The 27,385-nt window shown below is 58.1% G+C and overlaps 1 protein-coding gene across 1 annotated transcript in view; it reads right to left on the reverse strand.

Moving 5' to 3' along the window:
- Positions 1 to 23,674, reverse strand: part of C19H16orf74 (chromosome 19 C16orf74 homolog) — a 31,121-nt gene extending 7,447 nt beyond the window's left edge. Inside the window, exons 1-5 of the mRNA XM_032614840.1 lie at positions 23,568 to 23,674; positions 23,278 to 23,481; positions 22,876 to 23,195; positions 21,504 to 21,561; positions 14,029 to 14,073 (exon numbers count right to left, since the gene is read on the reverse strand). Of these exons, the coding sequence (XP_032470731.1) occupies positions 14,029 to 14,073; positions 21,504 to 21,561; positions 22,876 to 23,195; positions 23,278 to 23,481; positions 23,568 to 23,674 (734 nt within the window). The remainder of the gene's footprint in view (positions 1 to 14,028; positions 14,074 to 21,503; positions 21,562 to 22,875; positions 23,196 to 23,277; positions 23,482 to 23,567) is intronic.
- Between the last annotated feature and the right edge of the window lie 3,711 nt (positions 23,675 to 27,385).

Raw genomic sequence — 27,385 nt, forward strand, 5'->3', positions numbered from 1 at the left:
AAAGGAACCTCAAAAGCCCGAGGCTCGTTAATGCCAAAACCAAAACCCAAATCCCAGACCTGGCTGCCGCTGCTGCCAAGTGACAGGTGCTGGGCGTGAGGAAATGAACGGAATGAATGAATGGGAAGTACTTGCCCAGTGAGCTGGGGCCAAGAGGGTGTTCGGTCCCTGCTAGCTTCCTCGAGAATCATCCATAAAGTGCGTCTCGGGGAGCACCGGCCACAAAAGCAAGGTCTGACTATTATTATCTGTAACCGAAGGGAGTCTCCCTGCTCAGTCTCCAAGGCTCCTTCCTCGGCGAATATTCCAAAGTTCTAAAATAAAAGGCTAATGGAGAAAAACCACACTCCTCCCAGGGCCACCATTTGCATTTTAACATGTTCTGGGAGCTCGGTGACAAAGCCCACATTCTTTTTTTTTTTTTTTGAGGTACGCGGCCTCTCACTGTTGTGGCCTCTCCCGTTGCGGAGCACAGGCTCCGGACGCGCAGGCTCAGCGGCCATGCGCGGCATGTGGGGCCTTCCCGGATGAACCCGCGTCCCCTGCATCGGCAGGCGGACTCTCAACCACTGCGCCACCAGGGAAACCCCAAAACCCACATTTTTAATCAGGAAGCATCAGGTCGCTTGGTGGGCCCTGTAGAGATGCTGGAGGCTGAGAGGAGAGAGGGGAGGAGGGAGGGGAGGGGAGGGGAAGGGGGGAGATGGGAGGGAAGGGGGAAGGGGAGGGGGAAGGGAGAGGAAGGGGGAGGGGAGGGGAGGGAGGAGAGAGAGAGGAGGAGATGGGGGAGGAGAGGAAGGAGGGAGAAGGGAGGGAGGGAGAGAAGGGGGAGGGAGGAGGGAGGAGCGGGCGGGAAAGGAGGGGGCCAGGACTCCAGCCCCTCTCAACCCCCCAGGCCCCCCAGCCTCAGAGCAGAGGCGGCTGAGCACGAGGGAGCAGCTCTCAGGAGATAAAGCCGACTTTAGGGATTAAAAACAAAAGCCAGCCTTGCCCCAGACAAGAAGCTCATTTGTGCTAATAAAGCCAGAATGGTTATTTGTTAATTATGTGCCCGTCTCGGGCCAGTGAGAGCCCATTTCCTGAGGGGAAGGGCTTGGCTGGGATCCCAGGGGGCGGGGCCCCACGAGGGAGGGAGCAGGGCCCCAGAGCCGCTGAAGATTTTGACTGGGCATGTGATGGGGGGCTTGCGCAGGAAGCCTTCCGGGCTGGCAGCTGTCACCCGCCTCAACCAGGCCCTGCTCTGGGGCACACGCCGTCTCAGTTGTGGAGACGGAACAAGCTGGGCCTGAGCTCTCTGGCCTCCTGGCGCCCACTTTCCCACAGGGGAAACGCGGAGGCTGTGATGGGAGGCCAGGCCGACTGCCTCTGAAAACCTGGCTCGGCCTTGCCCATGCCCCGCTCCTGGGCAGTGGTTTTCCATCTTGGCTGCCTACTGCGGCCACCTGGAAAGTTTAAAAAATATCCCGGCGTGGGGGTGGGGGACCCTGCCCCCAGGGGGCCAGATTTCACCGTGCTACACAGGCCACCAGGACTTTAAAACGTTCCTGGGTGACTCTGACAGCAGGGCTGGGACCCCCTGAGCTAGGGCACCTGGGAACACACGGCTTTCCTCGTATCCACGGCTGGAAAAATGGAGCTCTGATACCAATCTTGTAGGAATGAAATACAAGGTATGGGGCGTGGGGCTGCCCAGTGTGGGAGAAGTGGCCTGGGGTCAAACACTGGGGGAGGTGAGCACTGCTGCCGCCTCCCACAGAGATGAGCCACCCCTTCTTAAGCACCCCCGTGCCAGGCTCTGGGCGGAGTCCACGTTAATCCTCACACCATCCCTGGGATTGCACGCTAGGGTCATGGCCATTCTCCAGCGAGAAAACCAAGGCTTGGAGAAGGAAGGTGACGTGTCTGAGGACACGCAGAGGCCAGGTGGCTCCCAGGCCTGAGCCCCCACCTCACTCCTTCCGGTATCAGCCACCACTTCTCATCCTTCAGAAGCCCTGAGCCAGGCCTATCCTCTGTTCAGGATGCCCCAGGCACGGGGGACACCGCACCATTCCTGGCCCCCCGAGCCACCCAGAGGCCGCCAAGAGCCGGCATCGTGGCTTAACGGCGCCCTCTGCTGGCTCTTTTTAAAATGGCGCTCGATCAGCACCCTGGTGCCGGCTCGCAGACCCTGCCCGGGACCACGTCCCTGGCACCATATCCACTCTTCCCCAAGGCACCATCACACAGTGGCCCTGCCGGACCCACAGTGCAGTGGGAGGCCAGAACGTACACCTGGGTTCCTCCACTGGCGGGGCTCCACCTCTGGGCCTCCTTTCCTCACCTGCAAAAATGGGGGTACTTCATATTCTCCACCTCCAGGGGGCGCTGAGAAGATTAAGAGCCACACTGAAGCTTTCACTCCAGCCTAGGGGTCTGTTACACGCATTTCGCAGGTGAGGAAACCACAGAACCCGCCTTGCAGTGCGCACTCAAGAAACACAAGCTGTTATTATTAACACGATATTCTAACCTTAGCACTTATTCACCGATGCAGCCAGTTCTGAGCACCACCCACCCTCCGCGTGCAGGTCAGGGACCGTGTCTCATCCCTGCAGTCACACAGCTGTCTGTGGAGTGACTCTGAAAAGATATTCCTGGTTCCAACTTAACACTCAAAGGAGACCCTTCCTCCTCATTGGGCTGGAAGGGCCACGGGCTCGGGAAGGAGGAAAAACCGAATCTGAGTCTCAGTCCTCCTGCTTCCCTTCTGTCACTTCCCCGAGCCCGGCCTGCTCACCTGCAGGGTGAGGGGATGCTTCCTTTCCCCTGCAGCGCACGGATAAAGCCCGCAGCACAGAGCCAGGCCCAGGGGAGATGCTCAGTCCACAGGCACCTACTGTGCACCTACTGGGCATTGTTCCAGGTGCTGGGGACACAGCAGAGAACAAGACCGTCTCAGCAGGTGCTTCTCTGCTTCTCCCGTCACACACTGACTTCCTCTGCCCCTTGCTTCAGGCCCCAGCAGCAAACCAGGACCCCAAAGAGTTCAGAGGAGGCTGGAAAAAATAACGAGGGTCCCCTCTGATCCAAGCCATTGTCGGGAGGGGCCCACATGGGTGATCTATGACAACAGGGCTCCCGGGAGGCCGGGGTCTGTGTGAGCATTTCGCAGGGATTCATTATTTGGTCCTTCCAACGAGGCCCATCTTCCAGATGGACACCCTGGGGCACAGAGAACTCACAGGGGATTTGACACACAGCCTGTCCTCCTGGGGGCCAGGAAGCAAAGAAACACGTTGCAGAGCTTGGGTCAGTGATAGGAGCAAGCAGCAGATGATGGCAGGGAGGGCTCTCGGGTCGGCAGCAGCACGCACAAAGGCCCTGGGGCCAGGCGGAGACTGGGGCTGGCACTAATTCCTCAGAGATGACCGGGTGTCTGGATTTAGTGCAGGTCTTTCAAAAAAAACAAATGGACAAATGCCTCCGAGGGTTCCAGATGCACTTAATCTTTTTCTTCTTTTTTTTTTAAATTCCAATTAAGGGGAAAGCCTTGCATTATTACGAATGAGGCCAGGGCGGATGGATGCGGGTTTTACCATTTCTCGGCAGCCCGGGCCCAACGGAGATGGCAGTGGATGTTTTAAATCTCTTTTTAATTAAGGGAAAAGCCCCAGCTTGCGTCAGGGATGAGCTACTGAAGAGAGAAGCTGGGAGGAGGAGACAGAGAGGAAGAAGCTTCGCCACGGCCAAGTGGGAAGTGTGTTCACCGCCCCGACAGCAACCAACCGCCTCCCTGCCTCTGCTGGACTCCGCAGTCCCTCCCTCCCCGCCAGCCCTGCCCGGTCCGGGTGGCGGGTCTCTCTCCTCCTCACACCAGCCCCTTGGGAAGGCTTCTCGGGGTCTCGGCCTGCAGAGTGAGGGCTCAGATGGCGGGGCCAGCCCGGCTCCATCACGTCTCCAACGTGTGATGGGCAAGCAGCCCCGCCGCCGGCCCTCAGTCTTCTGGCCTCTAAAATGGACTCAAGAGTAGGCCTGCCCTCAGAGGATGACGGAGAACTGAAGGCAAAGAAAATCCACAAAGCCCTTGATGCCTGCCTGAGCCGTGGGAAATGCGTGACGTGTGTAGCTCTGGGTCCTCAGCCTCGGCGCTGCTGACGTCTGGGGCCAGGTTATTCTTTGTGGTGGGGCCGTCCTGTGCTTTGAAGGGGGCTGATCAGCATCCTGGCCTCCAGATGCTGTAGCTCCCGCACTGGTGACAACAAAAAGTGTCTCCAGACATTGCCAAGTATCCCCTGGGGGCAGGGTTGTCAGGTGAGATTCAGGACAAATCATTTGTTTTAGTATATGTCCCATGCTACATGTGGGACGTACGTACGTATCCTAGGCAATCAGTCCTCGTTTATCTGAATTCAAATGTAACTGGGCATCCCATTTTATGTTTTTTTCCCTCCTAAATCTGGCAACTCTACCTGGTGGGGGGCAAGATACCCCAGAGCTGAGAACCACCGTCAGAGCTGTTACTGGGACGTTATTTGGGTATTTCAGATCAGGTGCCTGGTTTCCTTTGTCCCGAGTGGCTCCACTGCACATCTGCGTGGCTGCAGCCACGGGAAGTGGCTCGAGGATGGCCTGAGCCAGAGGACTGGCCTCCCCGGTTCGCCCTTCACCGGCTGTGCGGGCTGAGCAAGCTTCTTAACTTCTCTGAGCCTGTGTTTCCTCAGCTGCAAAGAGGCTGCGAGTGGTGGGCCCCTTGGTGGAATAAAGATTTGAACCTTCGCCCAAGATACTAACCCATAACCCGCAGGGCTCTCGTCAGGACATGTGACATCAGGCAGAAGGTGTCTGGGGCAGCCTGGCCAACAGCAGGGGGCCAATCGTCATTAATGCTATTAATAGTTATTATTAATGCTATTAATAGTTGTTATTAATGCTATTAATAGTTATTAGTGCTATTAATAGTTACTAGTGCTATTAATAGTTACTAATTAATGCTATTAATAGTTATTAATTAATGCTATTAATACTTACTACTGCTACTAATGTGGTTATTACTGTGCAAATAGGCAAGGAGATCCCAGTTAGTCCCAGAGGAAGGACGTGACTGGCGTTGTCCAGGGCAAACCAGGGAGCACCTGGGGGAGTCCGGGCCCCGAGGATAGGGACGTGTCCGCCAGCTGAGGCCTGAGAGGGGTGCAGATGGGCAGCCAGACAGCAGAGCCCTCCAAAGGTGGGGAGGCAACAACGGCTGCCTCCGAGCAGGTGGCTGGGAGGGAGGTGAGAGGAGCCTGACTTATTACTACATGTTCTTTTGCACAGTTTACATGATGTTTTACACATTCAAAAAAATAAAAGAATTTAAAAGAGAAATAAAACATCTTCTGAGGAGGGGTGGACATAGACAGATTTAGGAGGTGGCATGGGGAAAAGGGGGTGGCGGGGCATTCCTGCTGCAGGAAAGGTCTGATCAAGTTGAGGAGGTGAGACAGTAAAAAGGCAGTGAAAGGGCCGGGGGGAGAATTCGGAGTACAGGCCTGGAGAGGCAGGGAGGGGGATGGGAACGCCACCAGCAACACTCCTTCTCCCTTGAATCACTGAGGAGCGTGGCCCAGCGTGTGGTCGCAGGAGCCCAGGAAGCTGGGAGTCGACCTCACAGAGTCTTGGGCAGTGGGGTCGAGCCGGTCTCCCCAGGCCAGAGACACGGGCAGCTGGAAGAGACTCTGGAAGGTCCATCTGAGTCCTGCTCTCACCTCACTCCCCAGCCGCCCAGCTCTTTTTCACCTCTTCACTTGGAGACAGCCATGATTAGTTTTCTTGTGTCTCCTTCCAGAATATTCTATGTATATACGTGCAAATATGTTCCCGGGCATATGCCTCTTCTTTTTCCAATACAGGTGGTGGCAACAGAGCCACTGTTTTGCACCTTGCTCTTTTCACTTCACTGCAAGCGTTGGAAATGGCTCTCTATCCGTTCAGACAGAGCTGCCGGTCCTTTTTCACAGCTGTAGAGTATTCCCCGGCACGGCTCACCCTTCTGACCCACAGGTGGGAAGCCCACGGCTGGGCCCTCAGAGTGTGTCTCACGGAGCCGAGGCCGGCTGTGGCGGGTGGCTGTGACAGGGGGCTCCGGCTAAAAGGACAGGTGTCCTCGGCGCCAGGCCCTTCCTGTCCCACAGCGCCTGGTCTGAGCCTTCGGCCCATGTAGATGCTGGGCTGTGCGGCCCAGACCCACCCCCCCAGGGCCAGGCTAGTCCCCAGCGGCCCGGATGCTGCCCGCGGCCGGTTCACAGTTCAGCCCCTCCCAGGGCCTACCCTCAGCCCAGGAAAGGTGTTCACCCAGCTGGGTGGAGCTGGGGTGAGGCAAGCAGGGCGCTTAGGGTGCACAGCTTAAGGAGGCACCTGCTCTCAGGGCCAGCCCTCCCCAGTAGGTGGCCAGGTAAAAGGCCTGTCCCCCTCCATCCAGGACAGCTCTGCAGGGCCACTCAGCTCCCAAACTCCCATGGGACGGGCGGAAGCCCAGCCCCGCCCTCAGCCGGCCTGGCTGCGCACGGTGGGCGTTTATGCCACAGGCGCTCGCCAGGCCGCAGGTCTGTCCTGCCCCCTGGAACAGACTGAGGACAGCTGTCCATTTGTGTGCTGGACTCCCGGGCACGTCAGTGATCTCTCAGGGTGGACACCAGGATCACTTACTCTTGCTTTGGTCGTGGAAGGCCTGGCCCACGGTCATAAATAAAATTTCAAAGCCATTCCAAAAGGGAAGAAAGCGTATGGGCGCATCTTAGCACGTCTGCGTGCGCACCGCACCCCGGGCCCCAGTCCCAGCTCCTGGCACGCCTCTTCCCCTCCAGCAGCAGCCCTGACCCGGGTGGGGTCTATCTCTGCCTGTTTCACAGTTAAAAACAAAAGCACTGATTCAGGGAGTGCTTGAAGGACCCTCAGCCAGTTCACACGAGTCAGCTTCACACCACCTGTCTCAGGCCCGCGAAGCCCGTGAGGCAGAAGCATTAGGATGGGCGGGGGGGATGGGGGGTTGGGACGGCCAGAGGTGGACGTGGGGCAGCTCCGTCCTGGCCCAGAATCACGTCTACACCCCAACCGTGAGGCTGAGGAACCACGGCCCAGGAGGCAGGGAGGAATTCCACAGGCCCGGGCCAGCCGCATAGCAGCAGCTGATAACCGGTGAACACGGCCCTCGCCCGGGAGTCCTAAGCAGCGCCAGGTCCCTGTCCACTGAGAGCAGCAGAGCCAGGCGGCGGGTCCAGCCCCACCTCCCCCCACTCCGTGTCCCATCCCCCGCCTTGCTCCGTCTTGCCTTCATTCCACAAACACTTTCCGCAGCACCTCGCCCAGGCCAGGCCCGGAGGGAAACTGAGGGCACGGCACGGGTGGCAGGGGCTCCTCGTGTCCGGGGTGCCCGGTCAGTTCCCGAGGCCCTCAGTGCCCCAGCACGGCCACATTTCTAGCCGTGTGACCTTGGGGCGCGGAGCTTCACCACCTTGTGCCTCGGTTTCCCCCTCCGTACCCGGTGGGGCCATGAGCAATCGTCCTCAGAGCCTTGCTGAGCAGATGGCAGGAGATGTGGGAAGGCAAGAGTGGACCTCCCTTACTGGGCCGAGGGGCTGAGAGGGCACAGCGGCCCCAGCCATCCAGGGACAGGCCTGGGAGGGTCCCCACATCTTAGTTTAAAGTCGAGAGAGAGTTCATTCCGCAAACACTATTGTGTCCCTACTGTGCGCTGACCCACAGCCGGGAAACAGGGCTCCAGGGATGAGTAAGGCTGCGTGATTCCTGACCCCGTGGAGCCCCGAGAATAAGGAGGAGACAAAGGTTAATCCCAGGTGGGCCCCCAGTCAGGGGACCGAGCCGCGGGCCCCTCCCTCCCTCCTTTGGAAGGAGGCAGGTGCTGGGTTTAATAAATCCCTGCTGTGAGCCAGGAGGGCCGACAGCTCTCCCCGGGGAAGGGGCGGGGCCAAACTAAGCCCCATCTGCTTCAGCGTTTTAGAACAGGCTTTGACTGCCCCACCCCTCCTCTGAGTAGGCTGGGGGTCTCCCAGCCCCCCCCGAAGCCCTTCTCCGGGTCAGAGATCTGTTCAGAAGGTTCCAGAAACAAGCCCTGGATTGGAGCCTGCATCCCTGAAGCCCAGCCAAGCTAGTCTGGCCCTTGTCACCTTTGGGTGTCAGTCTCTACCCCAGGCCCACCAGAAAAGCAAGGGCACGGGCCCCCAGACAGCGGTTCTCACCCCAGGCTGCACAGGACAATCACCTGGGGAAGCTTCTTCCAAACTAAATCCCGGTGCTGGGCAGCACACCAGGGCTGCCCCCCTCCTGTAGGCGCCGTAAGTGATCCAGATGTGCAGGGAGGACGAGACCGCTGCTCTGCAGTGATTCCAGTGCCTCCGATTACTCGGAAAAGACATTCTTGATACAACGCTCAGCTCCCATGGCCCTGCCTGTCCCAGGGACCTCCGTTCCTCCTGCTTGGCCCCCGCCCCTGCCCCTGCCCCCAGTTCCAACCACCTTTTTTTTTTTTTTTTTTTTTGTAGTACGCGGGCCCTCTCACTGTTGTGGCCTCTCCCATTGCGGGGCACAGGCTCCGGACGCGCAGGCTCAGCGGCCATGGCTCACGGGCCCAGCCGCTCCGCGGCATGTGGGATCTTCCCGGACCGGGGCACGAACCCGTGTCCCCTGAATTGGAAGGCGGACTCTCAACCACTGCGCCACCAGGGAAGCCCTCCAACCACATTTGACTCTTCACTGCTCATCAGCTCACCAAGCCTGTTCCCGTCTCAGGGCCTTTGATGCTGTTCCCTCTGCCTAGACACTGTTCCCTGCGTTGTGTGGCTGGCTCCAGTGTCGGCACTACAGAGAGGTCTTCACTTACCTCAAGCCCCTCTATCGCAACTCTTTGTTGAACTCCCTTTGCAGCTCTCACCACAAAGTCTACCAGCCCGGGTCCCGTGTCCACACATTCATTTCTGTCCCCTGTACGTGGAGGCAGGGGAGCCGTGCTTGTCGCTGCCGTGTCCTTGGACCCAGCGCAGGGCCCGGCATGTGGCAGGCGCTCAAGGACCGTTTGCCGAACAAATGAAAAGTCACACGGGAGCACACCTCTGGCCTGGGCCTCTCCTCCAGGGGAAGAGAGCACCTGCTGTGCGTCCGGTTCTGTTCCAGGGTACGCAGGGGTGGCAAGGTTAGGGACACCCCAGGATCTCCACAGGCCCATTTCACAGGTGGGAACACTAAACCTCAGTAAATTAAGATATTGAGCCTTGGCCATTCTCTACCTCGGGGTGGATCCCACTGTGTGACCTTCCCTTTAAAAGTATGGAGCCAGCACGGTTCTGAAAACTGCTCAAGGTGCATTAGCCAAACGAATGCCTTTGTCTCCTACCCTTGTGTTGCACTCCTGGCCCCGAAGATGACTAAACCCCAGCTTCCTCCAGCCCCATCCGGCCAGAGCAGTCCTCGGCCTGCCCACCCGCCGTCCCCCTTCAATCCCTCTGACACCTTCCTGCTTCCGGCGTTTGCCCGGAGAGTGCGTGTGGCCTGGGACACGGTCCCGTCCCACTCTTTCGCAGGCCAGCTCCGCCAGGCGTGCGGCTTCCTCAGCGGTGCCGCCCCCGGGCTGGGTGGGCTGGGTGGTGGTCTCTGTCCTGGCACAGGGCAGCTTGCGCTCGGACGTCCGTTCCAAGTAACGTGCATCTCCCCCTTACTTTCTAGGCTCCAGGGGTTCAGTGACCGTGGCCGCCTTGCTCAGTCCTGAAGCCCTGTATACCCGGCTGCGGGTTGGCACACAGTAGGGACACAATCAATGTTTGTGTGATGAGCAACCCCTCGACCAACTCTGGAGCCCGCTGCGGGACAGCTGGAAGCACGTGCTTGCACTAGAATGGGGCAGTGCGGGGTGACTCTCACTTGTGCTGTGATCCGGGGCTGGTCTCGGGCCTCCAAACGCCAATCAGAAAAATCGGCATCGTAACTGCCACCTCCCAACCACCTAAACCTGGATTACAGGGAGCGGAGGCTCTGAGCCCCAGAAGGGAGCCGGGAAAGATGCCCGAGCGGTCAGGGCCCCCAGTGCCCAGTGTCCTGGGGAATGCACCTGTGCCCTCCTCAGTCCCCACCCTCAACGTGATCATATACTCCACAAAAGAGACTCTGCAGAAGCCCCGACGTCAGCCGAATCTCTACAGGGGGGCACGCTACAAAGCACCTGACCTGTCCTCCTCAGGACAGTCAAGGTCACCGAGACAAGGAACTTCTGAGACACTGGCCCAGCCCAGAGGGACCTAAATGTAAGGTGGGTCCCAGATGGGATCCGGGGACAGAATAGGGATGTTCGGTAAAAACTAGGAAATTAGGATAAAGCATGGACTCTAGTTAAAATAATGTATCTGTATCGATTCACTGACTGTAATGAACGTACCACACTAAGGCAAGATGTTAAGTCCAGGCTTCAGGTCGGGGACGCCCCGCTGAGAGCCACACGGCCCCATCATGTTTCCTGGCAGTGCCACCTGAGGCCGACCGGGACAGAACATGCTTGGCCAGCAGGAAAGGCACTCCCCGCTCCCCACCGCCTGCTGAGCCGAGCCCCTCCTGACCGGCCCTGGGGCCTTGAGCCTCGGTCCCTGTGCCTCGGTCTCCCCATCTGTAATGTTACCTACGTTGTCCAGCTGTAGTGAGGACGAGATGAGCAAACTGGGGGAAGACACTCAGGGAACAGGGCCCGGATCACGGGGACAGACACAGCAGCCCTTACGTGAGAAGGTGCGAGGGAGGTGCTCTCTGGACGGCGGACCGTCCCCACGGGTCACAGCTGCTACAGCCAGGCCCTCGAGCACAAGGCCCCCACTCAACGTGTCCCGCTGTGCCCACCCTCCTTTGGAACCAGAAACAAAAGGACTTGGGCCCAGCTGTGCTGCTGTCTCCCATGTCACACTCTCGTGATCGCCCACCTTGGGCTGAGTCTTTATTGCCAGACAGGCAATGAGCGCGTTCTAAAAATAAGACAGAGAGCTACGTGCTTGTCCCACACGCGGGAGGCTCAGAGGTGAAGTGACTTGTGGTGGGCGGAGTAGAGTTCCCTCCAAATGCACATCTACCCAGAACTTCAAAATATGACCTTATTTGGAAATAAGGCCTTTGCAGATGTAATTCCTTAAGGATCTTGTGACGCAATCATCCTGTATTTAAGACTGGCTTTAAGTCCAAAGATGGGTGTCTTCATAAGACAAAGGGGAGGACAATGTCTTTCTAAGAGAAAGGACACAGGGAAACACAGGGGAGGAGGCCGGGTGAAGACGGAGGCAGACACAGGAGGGATGCGGCCACAAGCCAAGGATGCCTGGAGCCCCCAGGAGCCAGAAGAGGCAGGAAGGATTCTCCCCTTCAGCCCCCAGAGGGAGCACGGCCCTGCTGACACTGATTTCACACTTCTGGCCTCTAGAACTGTGAGAAAACAGATTTCTGTGGTTTTAAGCCCCCCAGTTTGCGGTAATTTGTTACAATGGCCCCAGGAAACTAAAACACCGTCTTATAGGGTTAATGTGAAGATTTAAGAGAGCGTGTGGATAAAGCCTCTAGCTACAGTGGTCACTTCAAGTGTTGAATTAAAATGTTTTCCTCTGAAGAGACCATACCAGCGGAGGCTAAAGCTAGGCTTCAGGGACAGCCCGCCTGGGTTCCAATCCCACCTGGGTCCCAGCTGTGTGGCCCCGGGCAACTACATGACCTCTCTGTTCCTCAGCTTCCTCACCTGGAAACTGGGAATCCTAGAACTACTCACTTCGTGGTGGGAGGAGGGATGGATGACTTGAGCCACTCAGAATGAACAAAAAAGGGCCTTGCCTGGGCCAAGGCCCCAGGAAGAAGCCACCATTTATCCATATTACTTGACCAGGTCATTCGGATTTCTGGAATTTACCTCACACAAATACTAATTTTAAAAAGTGAGAAAGCAACGATGATCAAAATGACATGATCCACGAAAGCAACACGCTGGAAACAACCCAAAGACCCACTCTTGGCAGAACTGGACAGACACAGGCATTAAAGAATTGTGATAGTGATACTGGCTGGAGACATGCAGCACTCGCACCCAACATTAAACAAAATATAAACAGAAGACAGTGTGCAAACTGCACGTCCCAGCACCAACAACTAGGCGAAAGCACACCTGTGGGCAGCGAGGGACGGGACACAGATAACCGTGAACTTCACCGGCGCAGGCATCCAGCCCTCCGCAGTTTCCCGTAAGAAAGAGGTTCCCAAGAGGGAGAGGACCCAGGGCTCCTGGGCTGGGGGGCCTGGTCATCCTGGTGAAGCACAGGGAGAGGGGTTCTGCGCTCCCCCCAACCCCTGTGCCCTGAGTCACACCTAACCCTGTGTGGGCCTCATCACCTCCAGAGACCAAGGCTGGGGGGGTGGGGCTGGGGGAGGGAGAAGGCGGTGGGCCAGCTCCAGAGCGCCAGCGAGGAAAGACGCATGAGCGCCCCTCGCTCGGCGCCACCAGCTCCCGTACCCCTCCCAGCACTCAGCTCCGCCAGGGCCCTTTTAAAAGCTCCCAGTCCAGGGGCACCCGGCCTGCTGCCCGGGCTTCAGTCCTGCAGGTGGGGGGCTCTCCCAGGGATCCTCAGCAGCTGTAGCTCCTGGGTCTCCTCCCCTGGCCGACCCCCAGCCTCGGGCTGGAAGGCAAGTGGTCCCCAGAGGCCCCTCCAGGATCTCGGTTTGTCAAAGATGTCCTGACACACAGCCAAGTGTGGAAGCAGCCCAGTCTCCATCAAGGGATAAACGGATAAACCAAACGTGGTCTACACACACCACGGAATATTATTCAGCCACGGAAAGGAAGGATATTCTGACACACCTGCTACAACATGGATGAAGCTTCCCCATTATGCTGAGTGAAGTTAAGCCAGACACAAAAGGACAGTGGCCGTATGATTCCACTTATGTGAGGCACCCGGAGGGGGCAAATTCAGAGACGGAAAGTAGGCTGTAGGTGTCAGGGCTGGGGGAGGGGAAGGGTGAGTCAGGGTTTAATGCGGACCGAGTTTCAGCTGGAGAAGATGGAGAAGTTCTGGAGACGGATGGTGGGTGATGGTTGCACAACACTTGTGAATGTACTTAATGCCTCTGAGCTGTATGCCTAAAAATGGTTAAGATGGCAAATTTTATCTAATGCTTATTTTACCACAATCAAAAACCAAAACAAAACGCTTGTCCTGAACGCCTGCACTGTGCCCGGCACTGGGGAGACCCACAGCAAAATCTAAGGGAAAAGGGTCCTCGAGCGCCAAGCGTTCGGAGCTAACCCTCCCGGATGCCCGCTCAACAAACACCTCCCCCCGCTCGTCCAGGGGGACCACTGCTCCCCACTGGCCCACAGTCTTGGAGGAGCTGTCCATCAAGATGCCCTGCCTCCCTCCGAGGGCCAACCAGAGGCTCACTGGAGCTCACTCATCCCAGCTGCAGGACTTGAAGGCTGCTCCCTCATCCTGGGGCGGGGTGGGGGGGGGGCCCTCCCATACCTCCTGACTTCCTGTGGCAGAGGAAGGAGCTGGGGAAAGGCCTGAGACAGGCAGGAGGGGAGTCAGGGGCTGGTGGGCGTGCTGTACGTGGGCGAGGGGCCACCAGGGAGACTCCCAGATTTCAGGCTGGGGAGACTGGGGTGGGAGCATTTGTCACCCCATAATGAGCTTCGCGTGGGCCGTGTGGGTCTGAGGTGCCCTTGAGACATCCAGACGCTGGACGGGAGGGTCCAGAGCACGAGACAGAGGTCTGGGCTGCCTCTGCCGGCGCCCGTATCACCCCTCAATGACTCAGTGTCCTAGAACTTTCTCCCCGCTGGCCTTTCCCCTCTCCCAGCCCTCCTTCCCCGGCACCCGGCAGGTGGGACCACCTATCTCAGTGATAACAGGCCCCTCGGGCTGGACAGCAGACACCCCCGTGCGGGCGTGGGGTCTCGGGGTCTACTCTCTCTCCTGCCTCACCCCACCTCCCCCGCCCCGCCCCCCTTAAGAGCTGGAGGGGGGGCCACCCGCTTACCTTTCAGGCAGGTCAGCTTCAGCCCCATGTCGGTGCCTCTGCAGCCTGAGGAGAGGAGAGGCTTGTTTGTATCGGCCACGCGTGTCCAGGTCCCGCCCCCGGCCTGATGGGTGCACAACAGAGGCCGCGGCGCTTGCCCGCTACAGCTGGGCTGAGTTTGCTCGGAGACCAGGGTGTGCTGGTGGAAAAAACTTTCAGGCGCCTCAAAGCTCAATATACTGGAGGAGGCCCAGAGCGGCGCAGGAGCCCGTGAAGGTGCCGGTGAGGCCTGGCCCGGGGCGATGCGGCAGAACCAGCTGAGCGTGGCTGGCTCTGGGGACAAGGGGGCCCTGGGTGGGGCCGCTGGGGGGCCCTGAGCTCGCAAAGTGGGTGTGCCTTTTGTTACAATGCTGCCCCTCTTCTAAAATGCAAATTCTTCAGAGATCTAACAGGTGAAGGGACCCCAGTCCCCAGTGTTAAAATTCCCCAGCCCGTTCCCACGGTCTCCCTGCAAGGTGGTGGCCCTGAGCATCCCGACTAGTTGATGGGTGAACAGAGGCAGCGGCTTGACACGCAAGCCTCGGGTGCGCCCCTGGGAGGTGCTATTACTGCCCCCGTTTTACGGATGTGGAAATCAAGGCTCAGAGAGGTGTCAGCAGCTGCCTGAGGCCACCCAGCTTACTAGAAGGAGTGGAGCTGGGATTCCAAGCTGCTACTGCCCTGACCCCTGGCTGGGGCCGCCCCACAGGGGTCTGTGAGGCTCTTGCAGGCTCTCTGACACCCCCGTGCGGGCGTGGCACCTTCCTCCAGGACCTCTTACCCCCTGACTCTGCACAGCCTGGGATTCATCCCTCCTTGGGACTTCATCCCAAGTCGGGGATCCCTTGCCTCCCGGGGCACCTGTGTGCTAGGCTGGCAGCGGCGGGGGGTGGCCGCGAGCAGCGCCCACACATCTCTGACGGGCCCTTGTGCTGGCAAGCCCGTCGTCTCTGTCCTGCACGAGGCCGAGACCCAAGGCAGGCGCCCCTGACGGCCACCTCTGGCTTTGCCAGCTGTCCCTGGATGCACCCCAGCCCCTCCTTGCTTTCTCTGCCCCGCTTCGCTATTCTTTGGGCTCAGACCTCCCAGCCCCCTTCCCTATTTCCCTTACTGATACATTTCTTGCACATTTCCCATCCTGGCATCTGGTCTCAGAAGACCCAACACAAGTGGATTCAAGGCCACGTGGGACCCCGCACCTCAATGTAGGCAAACTGGCACCAACAGAGGTGTGTTGCAGGGACGGAATGTGCCACGGCCCAGAGGACAAGAGGGGCGTGGCCCACGGGAGGAAACGGGGGGGGGGGGGGGCAGGTACAGGCCACAGAAGGGCCAAAGCTGAGCCGGACCGTGGGGTCTCTGGAGGCTGGTTACACAGTTCAGAGGTTATTCTGAGCGCTCCTAGGAGCCTCCACATTCTAGGGGGCTGTGCAGGCCGGTCTCCTCCCCCCAGGCCCTCGCTACCAGCAGCCTTGGCACCAAGAGCTTGTTAACAATGCAGCATCTCAGCTCTACCTGGGTGCACTGAGCCAGAATCAGCATTTTAACAAGGCCCCTCGAGATCCACGTGCTTGTCGAGGTCAGAGCAGCTCGGCTCTGGGCCAGACGCTGTGGAGCCTGAGTGGTGAAGACAGCGGGGCAGTGAGGGTACGGAGGGAGAAGCAGCTGGAAGTTGGGGTGACGCACAGGCTCAGGCTTGTGAGAGGGCTCAGTCGGCAGGAGGGGCCGAGATAAAGGCTTCAATTTAGCCAGGTTGAACTTGTGGGCCGGTAGGAGGTGGACAGGAGACGTCCACTAGGGGATGGACTGGGGGACTAGGACGGAGGGAAGGGGGGGAGGGGGAGGGAGAGAGAGGGAGAGAAGGGGAGTGCGGACAGACAGACACCTTTGGGAACAGATTCAGGGCAGCTGTGTGCTGAGGGAAACGTTTCCCTGGCTGGGACCCGAGCCTGGCTCAGCCATGTGACCGCAGGCAGGTTTCTTAACCTGCCAAGACTCCACTCTCCTTATCTGTAAAACGGGGCTGACGCGCGTGCGGTGGTGTCAACTGCGTGTCGGGAGGGGGTGACTGCGAAAGGGCTTTGCTCCTCGCGGCGCACAGCAAAGGTCCCAGAAGCGTGGGCCGCCATTATTTCTGACAGTGATGGAGGGGAGGGAGGTGGTGTTTTCCCGCTGGAGCCTCTTCTCCAGGGCCGCACCGCTCAGAGCTGCTCCCGGTCAGGTCGGGTCGGGTCGGGTCGGCAGCTCCAGCACCCCCACGGGGAGGCTGTGAAAAGTGTAGGCTCTCAGACCCCGCCCGCCCGCAGGCTCAGGAGCTGCATCCCAGCAAGAACCAGGTGATGTTCTGAGCAGCCTGAGAGTCGGTCGCCAGGCGCTTTCCAAAAACACAGATGCCTGGGTCCCTCCCCCAGAGATTCCTGGTAATTGGCCTGCGGTGCGGCCTGGCGCTGGGATTTTCAAAAGCTCCCGGGGTGGGGGGCAGTGGGGGCACTCTAGTGTGCAAGATGAGATGCCAGGCAGAGTGCATCCTTCCTTAGGAGAAAGGGGGACTGGGGCTGGAGGAGAGAGAGCCCCAGAGCAGACCTATGGGAATACTGGGCACCTTTCTGAGCATCCGCTATGTGCCCAGCACCCTCCAGAGAAACTTGACAGAGATTCACGGTCAGTTAAGCCTCACAACAGCCCGGTGAGATTGGGACCGTTCCTACCCTCACTTTGCCGATGGGGAAACTGAGGCACCAAGAGGTTATTAGTTAACCTGCAAAAAGGTCATACGGGGAGCAGATGGTGGGATCGGAATTTCAAGCCAACCGCAGAGCTTACCTCCGTCGTCTCTGCCCACCCCACCACTCTCCCCCAAGCTGGGTCTCCTGCCCAGCGGTCTGCCCCTGAGGTCAGGACCCCCGCTAGGCACACTTAACATCACAACTGTACAGACGCTGTGCGCAGCTCTCTGATCCCACAGTCTACGGCTCTCCCGTTCTGCCTCAGCTAAGTGCTGGTCACAACCCACCCGATAGAGTTTACAACACATCCCAGCGCAGGGTTTATAAAACAGTGATTCGCGCTGAAGTCCTCATTGATAAAGTGATGTCAGGACTTTGCTGTCAAATACAACAGAAAAACAGCGGCAGTGCTGTGGGGGGGGGGGGGGGGGGGGGCTGGGGACGCCATCTGCTGTTGAAGCTGGGACATGGGAGTTCGTGACATACTTTTGTGTCTGTTTGAAAAGTAATAAAATGGTCAAAAGAAAGACAACTGCCTAGGAGGTGACAGTATGAGGCCAATGTCGAGTCTTCTGATTTTGATCATTGGGCTGTGTTTTGCAAGAGACAGTCCTTGTTCTCAGGAAACACACACTGAAGTGTTCAGGTTCCAGGGCCATCATTTCTGCAGCTTCACTCACAGAGTTCGGCCAGAAATCTTAACGGGCCTCAAGCCCATAAAGCAACGGTGCCCAAACGGTGAAGGATACACGGTAGCACCTCCTGTTCCCGCAAGTTGTCTGCAAGCTTGAAACTATTTCAAGAGAAGCATTCAACAAAGGAAAGGAAAGCAGAGCGCAGCTCAACCAGAGTTACCCAGCCCCCGCAGCTGGAGCATCAGATCCACAGTTGGAGCATCAGATCGGGCTTTCCTACAACTTCTCTGATGTGGCTGGAGGGGCAGCCAGGGACTGCAGCTCTGGCTGGGGGAAGGCGCTGTGTCACACTGTTCCTCCCAGAAAATAGTCCTGAATTGATGGGTTTTATCCCCAAAGTTGTCTTGTGACCTTAAAAATACCTATCTCTGAAGGCTTCCCTGTGGCGCAGTGGCTAAGAATCCGCCTGCAGTGCAGGGGACACGGGTTCGAGCCCTGGTCCGGGAAGATCCCACATGCTGCGGAGCAACTAAGCCCGTGCACCACAACTACTGAGCCTGCGCCCTAGAGCCCGCGAGCCACAACTACTGAGCCCGCGTGCCACAACTACTGAAGCCCACGCGCCTAGAGCCCGCGCTCTGCAACGAGAAGCCACCGCAATGAGAAGCCCGCGCACCGCAACGAAGAGCAGCCCCCGCTCACCACAACTAGAGGAAAGCCCGCGCGCAGCAACCAAGACCCAACGCAGCCAAAAATAGATAAATAAATAAATGAATAAATGCCTATCTCAAAACACTCAGGGAAAGAAAGAAGAAAGCAGGAGGGAGAGGACCTGGCAGCCTGGATTCAGGGGACACTGGGGGACAGGAAGCTGTGCCAGGGTCAGGTAAATGTCGCATCAAGAGGTCTTGTCTACGTGTAGTGATTCTATTTCTGCTTTCTAGAACTCCCCAATGGAGTTTTCACTAACCGACTTTTCTTATCCCAGTGCACGTTGCTGTAACGCCCGACAGGGGCAGAAGGAAGGTGGGAGTGGCTGAGAGGAACTGACAGTCTGTGCAAGCTGTGTGACCTTAGGCCAGTCATTTCCCTCTCTGAGCCTGAGACGCTGATGCTCTGCCTCCCAGGCTCTGTGTCCTCATCAGGCATCCGGGCCCAGCCTCCAGGACAGGGCCTGGGACAGGTGTCACCGTCATCATCACCTCACTGTCAAGCATACATGTCATTATGTCACCATTCAGCACCCTCTGAGGGTACTGTGTGGGAACAGAACCAGGGGCACCCTGCCACGTGGTCCCGGATTCCGAGGTGTGGCCTGTTGCAGCAGAAGGAATCGTTCCCCAGGGTGATTTATGTAGGACTGTGGGCAGAGCCCCATCCACTCTGCTCCCTTCGTGAGTGGGCTGGGGGGGCAGCCCCCTGCAGAGATGGAAGATGCTTTTGTGGGAGACACCCCCTGTACGTGGGATGGGATGGGATGTCTGGCAATGAGGAAGGCAAGCTTGATGCCTCATCTGTCCAAACGGTAGCCATACCGACGCCTAACTGTGGGGAGTGGGGCTACATCCCCCCAAACGCCACCATCACAGCTGACAGATGTCAGGCTAATGCTTTCAAGAGGCCGAGCCCATTACAAAAGCTCCTAACCCTGACAACACCGGACGAGATAACATCATGCCCATCCCCGATGTACCCAGGAGGGAACGGAGCTCCAAGCGGTCAAGCGGGCAGGGAGCCGCAGCCCCTAGCCCGGCTGATCTCGCCACACCACAGCCCCTAGCCCGGCTGATCTCGCCACACCACTTAAGTGTCTATCATTCTACTCGCGGAGGTCTACACCGTCTGAATTTGTTACAAAGATACACATTTTTGTAATTAGAAAATAAAGATTTAATGGGCGGAAAGGAAAGATTTCACGAGAGGGGGCGCCCTTAGCTTGGCACGATGGTAGGGAAGCAGTCGGACCCAAGAGAACTGCTAGTTTAGGTATAAATGTTCTCTCCTTTCACACATTCTCAGGAATGTGAAAAACCTCCCTTTCATATTGAATCGGGGTCTGTTTATGTTCCATTCAAAATATCAGATTGTTACTTATTTGCACAACAGCCTGAGTTAGAACAGGTTCTTTCTTGCACCCAGGCATAAAAACCTCCCTACCGCCAAATGGCCACGACAGGATCCTCTCTGGTGACAGGGATGGGCAGCGAGTGATAAAAACTTACGTCCTCCTGCAGGGGGTCTGCCCCTCCCCTGAGAGGTGGAGAGATAGATGGGATATCTGCTGCTTTGCACCCCACACGGCCCCTCTAAAGCCATGGGGAAAGGACACACCTGGCCAAGGTGTCCGTTGCTGTCTTTATAGCCGCCTTGCAGGTAAGAGCCACAAACGACCAGCTCGCAGCCGTGGGTGCTGGCCAGCTCACCCCCTGCAGGTTTGCAATGCGAAGAGAACAGTCAACAAATGTGTTCTCTGCACAGAGTAAAAAGTAAAGAAGATGTAGCACTGTGTACCGGAGACACAAGAAGCACCCAAGGGCCAAAGGCACCCAGCTTGTAGAATTCTGGCCAAGGTCGGCTGATTCCCTTCAGTTTCTGCTTTGGTGGATCATGGAGGTTGGGCTATAGAGGATGAAATAAAACCCCTCCTGGCATGAATCCTGCAGATCTGGAACTGGAACTGGTCAAATAAAATACAGGATGCCCGACTACTGCATGGGACATACCCCCACTAATCATCATCCATCATTTATCTGCAATTCACATCGAACTGGGCATTTAATTTGCTAAACCTGGCAACCCTACACAAAGGTTGTCACCTGGGTTTCCCAGATGAGGCCATGTAGAGAGGGAAAGTCAGTGAAAGGCAGCAGCGGGCTAGAAGCCCGAACTTGGTCTCTGGAGAGTCAACCTCCCAGATGAAATCAGAGTAGCTCCGTGGAGGTCATGACTCAGCCCAGGCACCAGGGCCTCACACCCTGAACCAAGATCTCACTTGAGGACCAAGGAGAGGCCAGGTGTGAAGAATCATAGCTGAGGAATGTGACCCTTTGCCTAGGTGGGTGGACCCACCAGACCAGATGGAATCAGGTTCCCCTCCCAGCTGGCGGAGTCTGGGCAAGCTCTCCGTGCCTGTTTCCTGACTGCAAACACAGGGGAGACGTACTAACAGACTGGCCAATCAGGGCTCCCAGCAGGCACGCGACACATCTTGGTTTTCTTCCTTTTTTAAAAAAGGCACTTTCCTTTTGCAACAGGATTAGAATTCCTGCAACACCAGCCAAAGGGACTGTGCTGGGAACAGATGCCACGAGCGCTAACATGCTTCCCATCCTGGTACACAGAGTGCAAACACGAGCCTCTCCCTGGCTTTTAGCCCACACACCTGCAGGAGGCACTCGCCTGGCCCACAGCCGCTTGCCGACAGGAAGCGAAAGAGGATGGGCCTGGGGGCGGGGGCAAGGTGCCCACCAAAATCCCCACCCTCTTCGCTGTCACCGGGCAGGGTCTTGGGCCACCTGGGGTCTGGCCGTGGCCTTCCGCTGACTGACCATGTAAGTCTGAGCACAATACTGGCCCACTGCCACCTCGGGGCCTCTGGGAGACTACACTCAACACTTAGGGTCTGTGCAACTTTCCCTGTGTTATACATCAATAAAAATGTTTCAGAATAAGGGGTATTGTACTAGAAGTTAGGCTAATGGTTAATTAATCATGGGGTTAAGTAGAAAACGTGTCATTGTTTTCACAGCAACCTTGAAGTTAGGAGTCACAAACTCCTCATCACCCCCTGCAGGTTTGCAGAGCAAAGAGACAAGTAAACGATTGTGTCCTTTGCGCCAAATAAAAAGTAACTACGACGTGGCACTGCCTGTGGTACACACAGAACCACCCACGGCTCCCAGGGGAGACTGCGGCTCCATGGGGTACGAGTGGGTTCCTGTGGAATTTCTGTCTCTTGATCTGGGTGTACACTTTTAATGTGTACACATTATTGTGTGTATATTATACATTGACAATATTTTCATGGGGGAAGGCTTGTACTTGGCGGTCCTACGCTGTGAGGGCTAGGGGTCCAAGGCCCGGCCTTGCCACTTACCGGCCCGTGCGTGACCTTGGATCAGTCACTTTATCTTTACAAGCCTCTGTGTCCTCATCTGTAAAACGGAGATAACAGTATTAGGTCAGAGAATGAAAACAGAAAACGCAGGTGATGGGTACCATCATTTAGTGCTCAATACACATTAAATAGCACCGCTGTCTTTCCGTGGCCACTGAGGGGAAGTCCAGAGGTGTTCTCAACCTCAGGCTCAGGGCCCACGGAGGGCACCCCACTGGCCAAGAGAAAGGCTTCCAGGGAGAGGAGATTAGCCTGGTGGAGGTTTCAGCCTCCTTGGGGCGGGCAGAGGGATTAAGTCTTTCCATAAATACATGGCCTCCCTCCCATCCAGGGTGGGGACACAGAACCCAAGGTGGGTGTGGCCTGGACAGGTAACAGGGTGCTTTCTGGAGTTAACCTGGCCTGGGACAAGGGCTTCCCAAGCGCCCCTGGGGGCTGTGCAGGAAACCCTGGCGCCTGCCAATCCAGGTGGGCCACTCCGAGCCTCAGTTTCCTCATCTGTAAGATGGGGTGTTTTTTCACAAAGGCTGTACAATCGCAGGAGCGCTTCCACCGGGCTGCCTTCACCTCCTCGTCCCCCACCCCCATCCTCGGTGAGACAAGGAGGCTCAGCTTGCACAGACTTTTCTGAGCCGGGGGCAGTCTGAGAGAGGTCCCAGCCGCCCTGACCCCGCCCACCAGGCTGGCCACGCCGGGCTACAGGTCAACCTTTGTAAGGAGTGCCTCCCCCCAGGTCCGCTGAGCTCAGCAGGCCGGGAGAGTCGCGAGTGCGTTCACACTCAGATCGCCCTTCGAGATTGCAAACCTGCTTTGATGCTCTGGGAGCGAAGGGGGCCCCTAAGTGAGGCGGTTCATAAATAATATATTCTGAAATGATAGAGGGGAAATGGTTCCTCTCGAGGCCTCCTGCTCCCACCCCCCGCCGGGCTCCTTTTCAGCTTTCAGGAGTGGCGGTCTGGTCCGTCCCCCAGGAGCTCGTGACAGCGCGGGGTGGCAGGTGGGGAGTGGGGGGCCGGAGGCTTCCACGCGCGGGGACACACCCCTCCCCCGACCCGCCCAGTCTTAAGCTGCAACACGGCCGGAGGAGGCCCAACTCTCCCCCAACCCGCGTATCCGCAGAAAAGTCTGCAAGAAGTTGGAGGGGCACGCCCGAGCCCGCGAGGGTCCCCCGCCGCCCCCCGAGGCCCCCGCCCGCCCGCCCGCCCCAGGGACGCCACTCCCGCCGCGGGGGCTGGCTGGGCGTGGACGCTGCTCGGCGGGGCTGCGGCTCTCGGTAAGAGCTGCGTCTTCTAGAAGGGCGGGGTGGGCAGCGCCGTGCCAGGCACCGGGGCGCGCGGCGCAGGGCACTCACCGCTTCCTGGTGGGCTCACTGTAGGGCCCGCCCCGGCGCCGCTGGCGGCGGCGGCCGGGCTCGAGGGGCCGCGGCGACAAGCCTTCAAGAGAGAGCAGCGGGGCTCCTGGCCCGGGCCGGGTAGCGCGCTGGAGCCCCGCTCCGCCCCGGCCGGCGCTCGGGGCAGCCGCCGCCGCCGCCGTCGCCGCCGCAGCGCGCACACCTCCCACCGCCCCCTCCCTGGCCCCCGAGGGCGGTGCTGACGGCGGCCCCGCCTCGCCCGCGGGCGCCGGATCTCACCAGCCCGGCGCGGGGGCAGAGCGGGTGCCGCCCGCCGCCTCCTTAGGGAGCGGGCCAGGGGTGCGCCGGGCGCCCGCGCCTCCGGCCTCGCGGACTCCCCTGCCCTCCTTAGTTTCCTCTCGCCCCGGCCCGAGGTTGAGGTCCAAGGGGGTCAACCCGGGGAAGGTCTGGGCCGCGGCCCGGGGGACGCTCTCGGCCGCGCGCCCCTTCCGAGGCTGGGTGCCGGGTCCCCTGCGGCTGTGCCCCCCCAGCCCTGGGTGGTGGAAGTTGAGCCTCGGGGTTCCCTCCACACCGGACGCCTGTGCTGGAGCAGGCCCCGCCGCCAGGCTGCGGAGAGGGGAGGGGGGAAGTGTGGGGCTCCAGCATCTCGCCACCCCCGCCCTGGGCCCTGGGGACACGTTGACAGTACGCACCCTCCCCCCACCCCGCTAGTCGCTGGCCTGTGGGGCTTCAGATGGCCCTCGTGATCAGAGGGCAGCTTCCCCGGTGTCAGCGTCTGGCCCTTTGGCTCGCCACACATGCTTTTGCACCCCACTTCTGGGGGTGAACCAGGGGGCGCGGCCCAGCTGGAGGGTGTTAGGACTTGCCTCCTGGCCGCTGGGCCGCCTTCGGGTTTCTGAGGATGCGCAGCTGGTAGTCATTCCCCAGTTCCCAGAGGTGTGGGTGCAGAGGCCTTTTATCCAAGTGGGTTTCTCAGGAGGCCTCCCACAGAGGGGAGACCTCTGCAGGCACCTACCCAGCATGCCAGGAAGAACAAAGCCAACCCCTAGCAAGTGTTTTCCATGTCACTGTCACAAGCCTGTCCGGCCAGCTCCGTCTTACAAGCCCAAGATCCCCACACCCCGTGCTCTGTGTCCTTCTGGAGGCTTCGAAAGGGAAACTGAGTCTCAGAGCAGGACAATGACACCCCTTCCGTGAATGCAGGGAAGCATGGGTTGCAGGAAATAAGAGTCAGCGCCCTAGCCGTGTTCTCCTTTTGAGTCATTCCTAAAGTATTACGGTTCCCCTGAGCGTATCCAGTCCAGAGGGACAGGCAGGAAATGTATCATGTCCCGCCCCCAAAATAGAAGGACAGAGGTGGGGGGCAGGGTTAGGGGCCGGATGTCCCCCCACCCATCCCCGTCCCAGCGTTCCGCCCCGGGAGGGAAGGTGGCCTGCGAGGGTCCTGTGCCCTGGGTCCTCCCCAGGGAGCTGTGGGGCAGCGCTGCTTCGCATCGTCTCCTGTGATGGTGGCAACAAAGGGGTGGGGAGGCCTCCAGAGACGGCGGGCACAGCCACCCACGCTCTTGTCACGGGAGCGAGGCCCCTTCTGCCGACCGAGAAGCCCTGAGCAGGCCGAATGCTGGGCACCGGTTGTGAGATCAGCCTGTCTCTGGGCCCCAGTTCCCACAAGGAGAAATGGGGCCCCATTGATTTCCTTTTTTTTTTTTTTATACAGCAGGTTCTTATTAGTTATCTATTTTATGCATATCAGTGTACAGACCATTCATTTCTGTAAGCACTTTTTGAGCATCTATTCTGCGCCAGGCACCGGGTACCGCAGTAAACAGCATAACTGGCACTGACTGAGCGCTCCTTAGGCACGTGGCCTGCTGTCACCGCCTGCTCGGGACAGCCCTGCTCTCTCCATTTCCCAGGTGTGGGGCCCGCAGCAGAGGGAGGCCACGGGTCATCCCACCGCTGAGTGGTGCGTTCCGACCTGTGCCCTGCTCTGCTGCCCCAAGCAGAGAGAGGAGCGGCCAGGCTCAGCACTGGGGGAGGGGATGCGGGGCTAATGTGAGGAGGTCCAGGCGGATGAGCTTCGTGGACTGTATGGGGTTGAGATAAGGAATGCAAAGAATCCAGTTTCATTTGCCTCCTCCCTCAGGAGGCCTGAGAACAGCAGGGTTTGTGCCTCAGGATCGGGAATTCTCCATGTCAGCACTTGGACGTTGGGGCTGGATGATTAGATCTGCCATTGGGGGGCTGCCCTGGGCACTGTAGGATGTTGGGCGGCGTCCCTGGCTTCCACCCACTAAAGGTCAGTAGCATAGCCCCCTCCCCAAGTGGTGACAACCAAAAACCTCCCCAGAGGTTGCCAGGGGACACCCTGGGGGGCACGACTGCTAGTGCCTTGAGAACCCCTGAGAGTATTCCAGTGGGTTCCAGCCCTGGCAGCATGCCAGGATCCCGAGGGTGGCGCTTAACCAGTAAATAAATACAAATGAATGAAGCAAACACCCAGGCTCGGGTTCACCCCAGGGACCCTGACCTAATTGGTCCAGTTAGGGCCAAGGTATAGGTGTTTGTTCCGTAAAAACTCCCACGTACGTTAATCGACTGATACCACGGAGAACCTCGATTTGAGGGTCAGAGCCCACTTGGAAGGATAGAGACTTCAGACACAGATCTACCTAATGCAAATCTGTGTGGTCTGGACGGGTCCTGATTTGAACAAACCAACTAGAAAAATATATTTGTGAGATACTAGAAAATTAAACATAGTCTGGGTATTAGATCATATTAAGAAATTACTGGGACTTCCCTGGTGGTGCAGTGGTTGAGAGTCCGCCTGCCGATGCAGGGCACGCGGGTTCGTGCCCCGGTCCGGGAGGATCCCACATGCCGCGGAGCGGCTGGGGCCGTGAGCCACGGCCGCTAAGCCTGTGCGTCCGGAGCCTGTGCTCCACAACGGGAGAGGCCACAACGGTGAGAAGCCCGTGTACCACAAAAAAAAAAAAAAAAGAAAGAAAAAGAAATTACTGGGACTTCCCTGGTGGTCCAGTGGATAGGACACCATACTCCCAGGGCAGGGGGCCTGGGTTCGATCCCTGGTCGGGGAGCTACGTCCCACATGCATGCCGCGACTGGGAGTTCGCACGCCACAACTAAGAAGATCCCGAGCGCCGCAACTGGGACCCAACGCAGCCCAATAAATAAATAATCTTAAAAAAGAAATTACTACTAATGTTAATAGTTGTGATAGTGATATCACTGTGTTTTCTAAAGCCCTTATCTGTTAGTGGTCCATGTGGAAAAGTATTTATGAGTGAATTAGTATGAAGATGAGGTTTGCTTTAAAAGACATGGAAAATAAAAAGGCGGCAGAGTGAGGGTGGGAGGGGTAGAGGGAGGTGAAAACAATGGCAAATGTTGACAATAGTTGAAGTTAAGTGGTGGGTACATGGAGGCTTATTACACTATTCTCTTTACTTTTGTATGTGTTTGAAATTTTCTGAAATAAAGTGGGTTTTCTTTTTAAAGAGAGAGCGCCCACTTGGACACCATTTTCCTGGCAGCCAGGTGAGGTGCCCAGGAAGTTGGTCCTGTTTTGGGGTGGGGGGGGTAGAGGAAGCTGGTGGTGGGGACCCCACGGGCTCTGGAGGAGAGTTGGGCTCAGTGGGCTTACCTTGCACCGCGCACCTGGAAGCGGCTGCAGTGACTGAAGAGGAGGGGTCAGCCTTGAACCCACAGACCCCGGAGATCAAGGCAGCAGCCCACACCTGTCTGTGATCAGAATCACCTGGAGCTTTGGGAAAAGGCAGGTGCTAGAGGCGGGGATTCCTCAGGCGTGGCCCCCGAGGGGTGGTGATTTGGGAAGTTGGGACCCTGATGCTTGTCCCCCAAAGCCCTCCCTTCTCAGCCCCTTGGTCTGCAGGGAACGCAGGAGAAGGGTAATTAGAGCAATTCCACCCTCTCCTCCCCTTGGGGACCCACTTCCCATGCATGATTCTATAAGGATTCCAACGTGCACTGAGCACCTGCCGTGTGGCAGAAACAGCTCCAGGCTCTGCGGATACAGGGGGTGAACGAGACAGTCCTTGCCCCCTGTGGATGTCAGAGTCTAAGTGCTAAGGAGGGAAAATAAAACAGAGGAGCTAAAACTTTAGACGAGGTAGATGAGAACTCGCAGAAGGTGGCCTTTGAGAAGCCCCCAAAGGGAGCCGGTCCCGTGTGAGTAACAGGAGGAAACGCTTGCTGTGACGGTTCTGGGTCCACGGCGTGGCCCATGGAGGGCAAAAAAGGACCGTGTTTGTAGGACAGCTCCTCCTCCTGAGATGTAGGACCATGTTTGTAGGACAGCTCCTCCTCCCCTGCCCTTGTCCATTTAGCTCCCCCCCGCCCACCCCCCCGCTTTCACGGATCTGGGCAAGTGTCCCTTTGCCTGGCAGACCGCAGGCTGCCGTGGGTTCATCAATGCGATGACCGAAGGTCTGGGTCTCACTAGCAGGGAAACCCCCGGAGGACAGGG

The sequence above is a fragment of the Phocoena sinus genome, chromosome 19 (genome assembly GCF_008692025.1).
Source record: "Phocoena sinus isolate mPhoSin1 chromosome 19, mPhoSin1.pri, whole genome shotgun sequence".
In the NCBI taxonomy this organism is placed as follows: Eukaryota; Metazoa; Chordata; class Mammalia; order Artiodactyla; family Phocoenidae; genus Phocoena; species Phocoena sinus.